The sequence below is a fragment of the Chlorocebus sabaeus genome, chromosome 12 (genome assembly GCF_047675955.1).
Source record: "Chlorocebus sabaeus isolate Y175 chromosome 12, mChlSab1.0.hap1, whole genome shotgun sequence".
Classification (NCBI taxonomy): domain Eukaryota; kingdom Metazoa; phylum Chordata; class Mammalia; order Primates; family Cercopithecidae; genus Chlorocebus; species Chlorocebus sabaeus.
In genome coordinates, this window is record NC_132915.1 from 70,150,036 (window position 1) to 70,163,201 (window position 13,166).

General features: G+C 38.0%; 1 protein-coding gene across 7 annotated transcripts in view; it reads left to right on the forward strand.

Annotated features, from left to right (window-relative positions):
• The window catches only part of INVS (inversin), a 234,741-nt gene that overhangs the window by 125,961 nt on the left and 95,614 nt on the right, over positions 1 to 13,166 (forward strand). For all 7 annotated transcript variants that reach the window (XM_073021805.1, XM_007968584.3, XM_073021807.1 and 4 more), the window contains 2 exons: positions 8,808 to 8,988; positions 11,336 to 11,445. In XM_073021805.1, coding sequence (XP_072877906.1) covers positions 8,808 to 8,988; positions 11,336 to 11,445 — 291 coding nt within the window. The remainder of the gene's footprint in view (positions 1 to 8,807; positions 8,989 to 11,335; positions 11,446 to 13,166) is intronic.

Sequence of the window (13,166 nt, forward strand, 5' to 3'; positions counted from 1 at the left end):
TAAAATTATTCTATAAGTTCTGGGATACAGGTACAAAACATTCAGGTTGGTTACATAGGTATACATATACCATGGTGGTTCGCTGCACCCATCAACCTGTCATTTACATTAGATATTTCTCCTAATGCTATCCCTCCCCTTGTCCCCCACCCCCCAACAGACCCAGTGTGTGATGTTCCCCTCCCTGTGTCCATGTGTTCTCATTGTTTAACTCCCACTTATGAGTGAGAACATGCAGTGTTTGGTTTTCTGTTCTTGTGTTAGTTTGCTGAGAATGATGGTTTCCAGCTTCATCCATGAGTTCTGCAAAGAACATGAACTCCTTCTTTTTTATGGCTGCATAGTATTCGATGGTATATATGTGCCACATTTTCTTTATCCAGTCTATCATTGATGGGCATTTGGGTTGGTTCCATGACTTCGTTATTGTAAATAATACTGCAATAGACATATGTGTGTTTGTGTCTTTATAGTAGAATGATTTATAATCCTTTGGGTATATACCCAGTAATAGGATTCCTGGGTCAAATGGTATTTCTCGTTCTAGATCCTTGAGGAATCGCCACACTGTCTTCCACAATGGTTGAACTAATTTACACTCCACCAACAGTATGAAAGCATTCGTATTTCTCCACATCCTCTCCAGCATCTGTTGTTTCCTGACTTTTTAATGATTGCCATTCTAACTGGCATGAGATGGTATCTCATTGTGGTTTTGATTTGCATTTCTCTAATGATCGGTGATGATGAGCTTTTGTTCATATGTTTATTGGCTGCATAAATGTCTTCTTTTGAGAAGTACCTGTTCATATCCTTTGCCCACTTTTTGATGGAGTTGTTTTTTCTCTTGTAAATTTGTTTAAGTACCTTGTACATTCTGGATGTTAGTCCTTTATCAGATGGATAGGTTGCAAAAAATATTCTCCCATTCTGTAGGTTGCGTGTTCTGTCTATAGTTCCTGTAGGTCCCATTCTGTCTGTCTGTAGGTCCCTGTAGGTCCCATGTCTATAGGGACCTGTAAGTCCCATTCTGTAGGTTGCCTCTTCTATCACTCTGATGATAGTTTCTTTTGCTGTGCAGAAGCTCTTTAGTTGAATTAGATCCCATTTGCCAATTTTGGCTTTTGTTACCATTGCTTTTGGTGTTTTAGTCATGAAGTCTTTGCCCATGCCTATGTCCTGAATGGTATTGCCTAGGTTTTCTTCTAGTGTTTTTATGGTTTTAGGTCTTATGTTTAAGTTTTTAATCCATCTTGAGTTAATTTTTGTATAAGATATAAGGAAGGGGTCCCGTTTCAGTTTTCCAAACACCATTTATGAAATAGGGAATCCTTTCCCCATTGCTTGTTTTTCAAGTTTGTCAAAGATCAAATGGTTGTAGATGTGTGGCATTATTTCTGAGGCCTCTGTTCTGTTCCATTGGTCTATATATCTGTTTTGGTACAAGTACCATGCTGTTTTGGTTACTGTAGCCTTGTATTATAGTTTGAAGTCAGGTAGCATGATGCCTCCACCTTTGTTCTTTTTGCTTAGGATTGTCTTGGCTATACGGTCTCTTTTTTGGTTACATACGAAATTTAAAATAGTTTTTTTCTAATTCTGTGAAGAAAGTCAATGGTAGCTTGATGGAAATAGCATTGAATCTATATATTACTTTGGGCCGTATGGCCATTTTCACAATATTGATTCTTCCTGTCCATGAGCGTGGAATGTTTTTCCGTTTGTTTGTGTCCTCTCTTATTTCTTTGAGCAGTAGTTTGTAGTTCTCCTTCAGGGAACTACAACATGAAGAAGTCCTTTACATCCCTTGTAAGTTGTATTCCTAGATATTTTATTTCTCTTTGTGGCAATTGTGAATGGGAGTTCACTCATGATTTGCTCTCTGTCTGCTATTGGTGTATAGGAATGCTTGTGATGTTTGCACATTGATTTTGTATCCTGAGACTTTACTCAAGCTGCTTATCAGCTTAAGGAGTTTCTGGGCTGAGATGATGGGGTTATTTAAATATACAATCATGTCATCTACAAACAGAGACAATTTGACTTTCTCTCTTCCTATTCGAATAACCTTTATTTCTCTTACCTGATTGCCCTGGCCAGAACTTCCAATACTATATTGAATAGGAGTGGTGAGAGAGGGTATCCTTGTCATGTGCCAGTTTTAAAAGGGAATGCTTCCAGCTTTTGCCCATTCATTATGATATTGGCTGTGGATTTGTCATGAATAGCTCTTATTATTTTTAGATATGTTCCTTCAATACCTAATTTATTGAGTGGTTTTAGCATGAAGGGGTGTTGAATGTTATCGAAGGCCTTTTCTGCATCTATTGAGATAATGTGGTTTTTGTCATGGGTTCTGTTTATGTGATGGATTACATTTATTGATTTGCATATGTTGAACCAGCCTTGTATCCCAGGGATGAAGCCAACTTGATCGTGGTAGATAAGCTTTTTGATATGCTGCTGGTTTCGGTTTACCAGTATTTTATTGAGGATTTTTGCATTGACGTTCACAAGGGATATTGGCCTGAAATTTCCTTTTTTTCTTGTGTATCTGCCGGTTTTGGTTTCAGGATGATGCTGTCCTCATAAAATGAGTTAGGGAGGAGTCCCTCTTTTTCTATTGATTGGAATAGTTTCAGAAGGAATGGTACCAGCTCCTCTTTGTACCTCTGGTAAAATTCAGCTGTGAATCTGTCTGGTCCTGGACTTTTATTGGTTGGTAGGCTATTAATTACTGCCTCAATTTCAGAACCTGTTATTGGTCTATTCAGGGATTCAACTTCTTCCTGGTTTAGTCTTGGGAGAGTGTATGTGTCCAGGAATTTATCCATTTCTTCAAGATTTTCCAGTTTATTTGTGTGGAAGTGTTTATAGTATTCTCTGATGGTAGTTTGTATTTCTGTGGGGTCAGTGATGATATCCCCTATACCATTTTTTATTGTGTCTATTTAATTCTCTTTTCTTCTTTATTAGTGGTCTATTTTGTTAGTCTTTTCAAAAAACCAGCTCCTGAATTCATTGATTTTTTGAAGGGTTTTTCGTGTTTCTATCTCCTTCAGTACTGCTCTGATCTTAGTTAGCTCTTGGTTTTTGTTAGATTTTGAATGTGTTTGCTCTTGTTTCTCTACTTATTTTAATTGTGATGTTAGGGTGTCAATTTTAGATCTTTCCCATTTTGTCCTGTGGGCATTTAGTGCTGTAAATTTCCCTCTAACCACTTCTTTAGCTGTGTCCCACAGATTCTGGTACCTTGTGTCTTTTTTCTCATTGGTTTCAAAGAAGTTATTTATTTCTGCTTTAATTTCATTATTTGCTCAGTAGTCATTCAGGAGCAGGTTGTTCAGTTTCCATGTAGTCGTGTGGTTTTGAGTGAGTTTCTTAATCCTGAGTTCTAATTTGATTGAACTGTGGTCTAAGAGACTATTTGTTATGATTTCCATTATTTTACATTTGCTGAGGAGGTTTTACTTCCAATTATGTGGTCAATTTTAGAAAAAGTGTGATGTGGTGCTGAGAAGAATGTATATTCTGTTGATTTGGGGTGGAGAGTTCTGTAGATGTTTATTAGGTCCACTTGATCCATAGTGGAGTTCAAGTGCTGAATATCCTCATTAATTTTATGTTGCGTTGATCTGTCTAATATTGTCAGTGGAGTGTTAAAGTGTCCCGCTATTATTGTGTGGGAGTGTAAGTCTTTTTGTAGGTCTCGAAGAACTTACTTTATGAATCTGGGTGCTCCTATATTGGATGCATATAAATTTAGGATAGTTAGCTCTTCTTGTTATATTGGTCCCTTTACCTTTATGGAATTCCCTTCTTTGTCTTTTTGATCTTTGTTGGTTGAAAGTCTGTTTTATCAGAGATTAGGATTGCAACCCCTGCTTTTTTTTTTTTCTTTCCATTTGCTTGGTAAATCTTCCTTCATCCCTTTATTTTAAGCCTATGTGTGTCTTTGCACACACGTGTGTCTTTGCACATGAGATGGGTCTCCTGAATACAGCACACCAGTGGGTCTTGACTTTTTATCCAGTTTGCCAGCCTTTGTCTTTTAATTGGAGCATTTAGCCCATTTACATTTATGGTTAATATTGTTATGTATGAATTTGATCCTGTCATCATGATGCTAGCTGCTTATTTTGTATATTAGTTGATAGTTTCTTCATAATATTGTTGGTCTTTATATTTTGGTATCTCTTTGCAGTGGCTGGTACCAGGTTTTCCTTCCCATATTTAGTGCTTCCTTCAGGAGCTCTTGTGAGGCAGACCTGGTGGTGACAAAAATCCCTCAGCATGTGCTTATCTGTATAGGATTTTATTTCTCCTGCACTTATGAAACTTAGTTTGGCTGGATATGAAATTCTGAGTTGAAAATTCTTTTCTTTAAGAATGTTGAATATTGACCCCTACTCTCTTCTGGCTTGTAGGGTTTCTGCAGAGAGATCTGCTGTTAGTCTGATGAGTTTCCCTTTCAAGGTAACCTGATTTTTCTCTCTGGCTGCGCTTAACATTTTTTTTCTTCATTTGAACCTTGGTGAATCTGATGATTATGTATCTTGGGGTTGCTCTTCTTGAGGAGTATCTTAGTGGTGTTCTCTGTGTTTCCTGAATTTGGATGTTGGCCTGTCTTGCTAGATTGGGGAAGTTCTCCTGTATAATATCCTCAATTGTGTTTTCCAACTTGGTTCCATTCTCCTCGTCACTTTCAGGTACACCAACATAGGTTTGGTCTTTTCACATAGTCCCATATTTCTTGGAGGCTTTGTTCATTCCTTTTCATTCTTTTTTCTCTAACCTTGTCTTCATGCTTTATTTCATTAAGTTGATCTTCAATTTCTGATATCCTTTCCTCCACTTGATCGATTCGGCTATTGATACTTGTGTATGCTTCATGAAGTACTCGTGCTGTGTTTTTCAGTTCCATCAGGTCATTTATGTTCTTATACAAAATAGATATTCTAGTTAGCAGTTCCTATAATCTTTTATCAAGGTTCTTAGCTTGCTTGCATTGGGTTAGAACATGCTCCTTTAGCTTGGAGGAGTTTGTTATTACCCACCTTCTGAAGCCTGCTTCTGTCAATTCCTCAAACTCATTCTCTGGCCATTTTTGTTCCCTTGCTGGCAAGGACTTGTGATCTTTTGGAGGAGAAGAGGCATTCTGGTTTTTGGAATTTTCAGCATTTTTGCACAGGTTTCCCCTCATCTTCATGGATTTATCTACCTTTGATCTTTGATGCTGATGACCTTTGGATGGGATTTTTGTGTGGGTATGCTTTTTGTTGATGTTAATGTTATTGCTTTCTGTTTGTTAGTTTTCCTCTCTTCTAGAGGTCTGCTGGAGTTCACTGGAAGTCCACTCCAGACCCTGTTTGCATGGGTATCACTAGCAGAGGCTGCAGAACAGTAAAGATTGCTGCCTGTTCTTTCCTCTGGAAGCTTCGTCCCAGAGGGGCACCTGCTGGATTCCAGCCAGGGCTTTCCTCTCTGAGGTGTCTGCTGACCCATGCTGGGAGGTGTCTCCCAGAGAGGAGGCACAGGGGTCAGGGACCCACTTGAGGAGGCAGTCTTTCCCTTAGCAGAGCTTGAGCACTCTGTTGGGAGATCTGCTGCTTTCTTCAGAGCAGGCAGGCAGGAACATTTAAGTCTGCTGAAGCTGTGCCCACAGCCACCCCTTCCCTGGTGCTCTGTCCCAGGGAGATGGGAGTTTTATCTCTAAGCCCCTAACTGGAACTGCTGCCTTTCTTTCAGAGATGCCCTGCCCAGAAAGGAAGAATCTAGAGAGCCAGTCTGGCTATAGTGGTTTGCCGTGCTGTGGTGGGCTTTGCCCAGTTCAAACTTCCTGGAGGCTTTGTTTACCCTGTGAGGGGAAAACAGCCTACTCAAGCCTCAGTAATGGTGACGCCCCTCCGCCCACCAAGCTCAGGCATCCCAGGTTGACTTCACACTGCTGTGCTGGCAGTGAGAATTTCAAGCTAGTGGATCTTAGCTTTCTGGGCTCCGGGGAGATGGGACCTGCTGAGCAAAACCACTTGGCTCCCTGGCTTCAGCCCCCTTTCCAGAGGAGTGAACAGTTTTATCTCCCTGGGGTTCCAGGCGCCACTGGGGTATGAAAAAGAACTCCTGAAGCTAGCTCAGTGTCTGCCCAAACGGCCACCCAGTTTGGTGCTTGAAACCCAGGGCCCTGGTGCTGTAGGCACCCTAGGGAATCTCCTAGTCTGCTGGTTCCAAACACCATGAAAAAAGTGTAGTATCTGGGCTGGATAGCACAGTCCTTTATGGCACTGTCCTTCACGGCTTCCCTTGACTAGGGGAGGGAGTTCCCTGATACTTTGCACTTCCCAGGTGAGGCAATGCCCTACCCTGCTTCTGCTCACTATCTGTGGGCTGCACCCACTGTCTAACCAGTCCCAATGAGATGAACTGGACACCACAGTTAGAAATGCAGAAATCACCCGCCTTCTGCATTGGCCTCACTGGGAGCTGCAGACCAGAGCTGTTCCTATTCAGCCATCTTGCTGAGTTATCCTCTTGACTCTCTTTAGTATAGATCTTTCGGTGGTCAGCTGTCTCTGGTTTTGTTTGTTTGTTTGTTTTTAGTTTTTTGTTTTTTTGGGACAGAGTCTTGTGCTGTCACAGGCTGGAGTGCAGTGGTGTGATCTCAGCTCACTGCAACCTCCGCATCCTGGATTCAAGTGATTCTCCTGCCTCATCCTCCTGAGTAGCTGGGACTACAGGCGCACGCCACACTGCACAGATAATTTTTATATTTTTAGTAGAGACAGAGTTTCACCATGTTGGCCAGACTGGTTTCGAACTCTTGTCCTCAAGTGATCCACCTGCCTCAGCCTCCCAAAGTGCTGGGATTACAGGCGTGAGCCACAACTCCCAGCCAACTCTCTCTTTTTAATTGTTAAGAATGTATGCCTCTTGAAAAAAAAAATGATTATCCTGTATACATAGTCCTGGGAATCTATTTTTCTCAGCTCTTTCAGCATAGTATTTTGCTACTTTCTGCCTTTTATTATTGTTCTTAAGGAGTCTGTTATTGGTATGTCATTTCTTTATGCATGATGTATCTTTTCTCTCAGGCTGCTTTTACATTTTACTCTTTGTTTGGCATTCTACAGTTTTACTACAGTGTGTCTAGGTGTGACCTTTTAAAAAATCCTGTTTGGTATGCATTCTAATTATTGTATCTCAGTTCTGTCAAACATTTATAGCTGTTATCCTTAAATATCACCTCTCCTTCATTCTCTTTACTCTTGCCTTTAGGGTCTCCAATTATATATATTTTAAGGCATTTTATCTAATCCTCCATGTCTTTTAACTTCTCTTTTATGTTCTCATCTCCTTGTCTCTTTCTGCTGCATTCTGGGTAATAACATCAGATCTGCCTTCCAGTTTTCTAAGTCTTCAAATAAGTCCAAATAAGTCCTGTTGTTTACCCTATCCATTGAACCTTTAATCTTAGTGATTAAATTTTTCACTTCTAAAAGTTCTATTTGGTTCCTTTTCAAATCTGCCTGGTAATTTTCATAATGCCTGCTACAGAGATCCAGTTGAAAAATTAATTAACGTTTTGAACTGTCCATTTACAGACATATCAAACTGAATCACTAATAAACACATGATTGAAAAATCTCAACCCCATTCATAAATGAACTGCAAGTTAAAATAGCAGTGAAATGTCTTTCATAACCATAAGGGAAAAATGCAATAGGCTTGATAATACCAAATGATTAATTTGTGCCAGCATGTAGGGAAATAAAAACTTTTACATATTGTCATGGCAGTGTTAATTGGTAAGACCATTTGGAGAGTGATGTGACAATTTGAAGGTATTTGAAGATATCCTTCACCCCAGCAGTTCCCCTTCTAGGTATCTAGCCTGTGGGAAAATCTCACACATGTGCTACAAGTGACATGTAAAGGAAACATTAATTGCAGCATTATCTGTAGTAGTGAAAAAAATGGGAATAGTCTAAATGTCCCTCAATAGGAAAATAGATAACTAAATCGTGGTTTATTCAAGCACCTCAGTAACTAAACTAGTACCAACATAGATATCCAAAGTATAGTGTTGAAAGAAAGAATTTCCAAAGGATACAGGTCCATTGCCATAATGTGAATATTGAAAACACGCATACAAAATTTATGTATTGTTTATGGATACATACATATATACAAAAGTATAAAACATACATCTCTAGTTGAACCATAACAGAAGCAAAAGCATATCAGGCAAAATGTTGACACCTTTTTAATCTAGATAATCAGTATGTAATGGTTATATTCTTTTCTGTACTTTTTATAATTAAATACGAAAATAATTTTTTAAAGATTTAGACTTTGTACTTTTTCCATGATTTATCACTTGTGCTGAGAGAGAATGTAGAGATCTTATTTTGAAAATTCCTCAGTTAATTCTTGTGCCAGGCTGGGCACAGTGACTCACACCATAATCCCAGCATTTTAGGAGGCTGAGGTAGGAGAATTGCTTGAGCCCAGGAATTAAAGACCAGCCTGAGCAACATGGCAAAACCCCATCTCTACAAAAAACACAAAAATTAGCCAGGTGTGGTGGGGTGTGCCTGTAGTCCCAGCTACTTGGGAAGCTGAGACAGGAGGATTGCTTGAGCCCAGGAGTTTGAGGGTGCAGTGAGCTGTGATCATGCCACTGTACTCCAACCTGGGTGACAGAATGAGACCCTGTCTCTAAAAAAGAAAGAAAGAAAAAAATACTTACACCAAATGTGATTTATTGAGGATTCCATGTATGTCTGAAGTCTCTGGTTCCTTCAAATCAGGATGCTGCTCCAACGGAGTCTTTACTGAACTGGCAAGACTACGAGGGTCGAACTCCTCTTCACTTTGCAGTTGCTGATGGGAATGTGACCGTGGTTGATGTCTTGACCTCATATGAAAGCTGCAATATAACGTCTTATGATAACTTATTTCGAACCCCACTGCACTGGGCAGCTTTATTAGGTATGTGACTCAAAGGATCAACAGTAGATGAAACTGCATGAGTATAGGAATATTTCTAAGCCTTCCCTTCCACTGTTCGCTCCCAACTCGTAGTTAATTATTTTGATTTCTAACTGATATGTTGCATTGTTTTATAAACTAAATTATAGTAATATAAATTTATTTTCTGTTAAATATTAGTTTGAATTTCAACATGTCTTAACTTTAAATTTTTGTTATAAAAGTAATTCATGTTTATTGACAACATGTAAATGTAACATAAACCTCTTTTCATATTCAGCGCCTATATTTTTGGGGAGGAGGGCTTTAATTTTATGTTTGTGCTAATACTATGATATTTGAGTTTTTTTCTTTATATTTTCCTGAAATGCCTTTTACTTAACCTTTTTGAAGATCACTTTTATAGATGAGAGAGGGTATATATGTGTATGTTTTATGTGTATGTTGGATTTTTGTGTGTGTGGAGTCAATCTGAGAGTCTTTCTCTTTCAGTGAAGGAGTTTTACCCATTAGTAGTCATTGTTATAAGATAAATAATCAGGACTTTTTTTTTCCTGCTATCCTGGTATTATTAGTGTTTTCAGTTTAACATTTTTTATTTGTTTGTTTGTTTTGTTTTGTTTCCTGTTTCCTTTACTTTCTACTCTTTGGTATATGGATTAGATTTGTTGTTGCTATTTGGTTTTGAATTGCCTAATGTTTTAGAAGGATTTAGGTTCTATTAGTGGTTACTTTTAAATTTATCAAAAACTTTTTAAAGCCTGAATCAGAGTCAAGAGCAAAAATGCGTCTATTGACTCCCACCTATTTGAGGCAGAAAATTTAGCACAGATACTCATCACTCTTTTAGTACTTGTTAATATAATCTGAGATTTCCCCCTAATTATTATAATCTTGATCTTAATTTTTAAATTACACATTATCTTTTTTTAAAAAATGGCGTTTATGTGTGCACCCACTTTTATTGCCAGATTTATAATTATTAGTCAGATTTCATCTTACATCCCTTTTTCTTTTTCCTCTGGATTCTGGGCTTACTTGGCAAATTTGTCTCCACATAACTAAATTGACTTTTTGTTCTGTAAGTTTTGCTTTCTTTCTGCCTCCTATATAGATTGTATTTTGGGTTATATTTTTATTTCCTTGTCTTACCTATATTTATTTTTATCTCATTTCATTTCCTTTTAACTTCCTTCCATTACTTTTTCATTTCACTCTGTTTTCTTCTTAGAATACCCTGTTTCTGTTTCGTAGAAGCCATCTCTTTTTGCACTAAGTCGAGGATACCAGTTTCCTGAAATTTTCCTCTGGATCCTTCTCTAGATCATTTTCAGAGGTATGCTGTTTATCTTTCTGACAGTGCTTCTTTTTCACTTTCCTGTAGTATGTTTTTATGTAGTCTTTACTGAATTTTTCCCTTTATTTCTCAAACAAAATGAAATGTGTTTAGAGTAACTATGTGGTACAGATTGTCTTTGATCCCACATTTATATTATGGAGAACTCCATCTTAGACCACTTCTGGAGAGCAGATAGATGAGCACAACTTCCACTCAAATTACTTTTTTCTGCCTGGCTTTTATGCAGTATATCCTTGCTCTGCTAATGGGGCATCTTCTTCATTCTCCAATATCTGAAAGCAATAGAGTATATAAAATTTCAGGTTTCCTATATATACTACTACCAGGTTTGTTCATTTTTTAGTATTTTCTATAGCTCTTCACTTGTGGAGATCACATCCACCAGAATGCACTATATTATCTTCATTGCTGCCTCATCATGCCTGCCCACTTGTTTTCTGAGATTTGAAATCACTGCCTAGATGTTATAAAATATAAATATAATAAAAGATTGTGGGAAGGAGAATATAGGGATGGGAGGCCTCAGAGATAGAAGAGGTTGTATTATAGTTTGTCCACCTGAATAGAAGACAACAGCTATGCAGTTCTGTTTGGTTGGGCAATGGAACCTTGAGAGTAGGAGCAGTGAAGGCTAAGAGAGCTTGGTTCTAAAGCACCTTCCCCTCTTTTGCTTTAGGCAGCTTTATAAAGTGAAGGGAATGCGATGAGGTGATGCCTAATATAGTTTTTTCTCAGTCTGATAAGTATACTTAATTCATTCCTACCTGATTGAAGCATTAAGTTTTTAGTAAGTTTTCATTCTGTTCTACCTCATATTAATATGTTAGTGAGAAGTTAGAAGAGGCTGCATTGGGGGCTGCTGTTCAGAAACCATTGTGAATGCTGTATTGTGTGTCAGTGAATTTTCTTACCTTTTTCATTTAAATAGATTATAAATTAATTAACGTCCTTTATAAGTGATAATTACCTTTTTGTGTCTTTTCTCAGGCCATGCACAGATTGTCCATCTCCTTTTAGAAAGAAATAAGTCTGGAACTATCCCATCTGACAGCCAAGGAGCCACACCTTTGCACTATGCTGCTCAGAGTAACTTTGCTGTGAGTAAAACAAGACAATGCTCTTTTTTTCTTAGTGAAAATTTTTATTTTTATATAATCACAGATTCATATGTAGTTGTAGGAAATAATACAACAAGATTTCATGTACCCTTCACCTAGTTCACTCTTTTTTTTTTTCTTTATTTTTCCAATAAGCTTTTTGCACTCCTACACCTAATTCACTCTAACAGTAACATCCAATACAATATCATAAACAGGAAATTGACAGTGATACAATCCACTGATCTTATTCAGCTTTTCCCAGATTTACTTAGACTCATTTGTCTGTTTTTATGTATCAGTTACCTTTTAACAATGGTTCATGCTGTTCACTCTGTGATGCAAGTGATAGTCTAAGGTTTTTTTTGTTTTTTTTGTTGTTAGTCACATCTGAAGTTTTATACAGTTTTTATTTTAATGTTAAGCGTAACATTTTACTTTACAGTAAGAGTACTTCATCTTTGTATTACTTTTATAGCACTAAGAACATCTTAGTGTTCAGCCATGTGTAATTGTCCTTAAAGCAGTGTGGCAAGGCTTTGGAACTAGAACAATCTCAGCTAGAATCCTGTCTGTGCAGTTTGCTAAACTGCATTATTACCTTACACAAGTTTCTTAATCTTAGTTTCTTCATATGTAAGATGAGGATAATTATACCTTTTCTTTCAGGATTGTTGTAAAGATTAGAGAAAATTTATGACAAGTGCCTGCTGTATACCTTGGCATAGAGCACGTACTCAAGAAATAGAATGTACTCTCATTACTGTTAGTGTAGATAATTATGTATATTATACATCTGAGAATGCAAAAATGAATTATTTCCAAAAATACTTAATATTATTCATAGTTCTTCCCCTCCCCTTTCTCATCCATTATGTCCCCAGTCCACCCCGCAACATGATAGTGTCTAGGCTACTTCAGCTTCCTGAGTATGAATGGCCATCAAGAACCAGATTCATCCAAGAATGCACACGTTAAAACAGATTTTGCTGCCTTCTACATGGATATGCATAGTGAAACCCTTAGTTTCATTAAATTATAATAATACTATCAGGTCAGGCATGGTAGCTCACACCTGTAATCCCAGCACTTTGGGAGGCCGAGATGGGCAGATCGCCTAAGGTCTGGAGTTGGAGAACAACCTGGCCAACATGGTGGAAACACTGTTTCTACTAAACATACAAAAATTAGCCAGGCAAGGTGGCTGGTGCCTGTAGTCCCAGCTACTTGGGAGGCTGAGGGAGGAGAATCGCTTGAACCTGGGAGGCGGAGGTTGCAGTGAGCCAAGATAGTGCCACTGCACTCCAGCCTGGGTGACAGAGCAAGACTTCATCTCAAAAATAAATAAATAAATAAATAAATAATACTATCATCAAGCATAGTATAATTTCATCTTCGTGACCTCTCCAAATGCTCTGTTAAATACTCAGATCTCTAAAATATCTTATCTTCACACTCTTCCCGACTCTGGTATCCAGAACAACTATTCCTCTAATCCTTGCTTCTTGGTATTCCTAACAACTTATTCAATTTACCACCTAGAGGTTTGACAAATCATTATCTGTTATCACCTAACAAAGCAGTATTTTTGGAGAAGGTTTTTTTTTTATTACAAATAGGTAGGAAATTAACTTGACCCAGCCTAGTCAATCTATGGAAATCACAGCTCAACCCATAAATCAACACAAGGCTATTAGATGTGTTATCCCCTGTTTATAGAA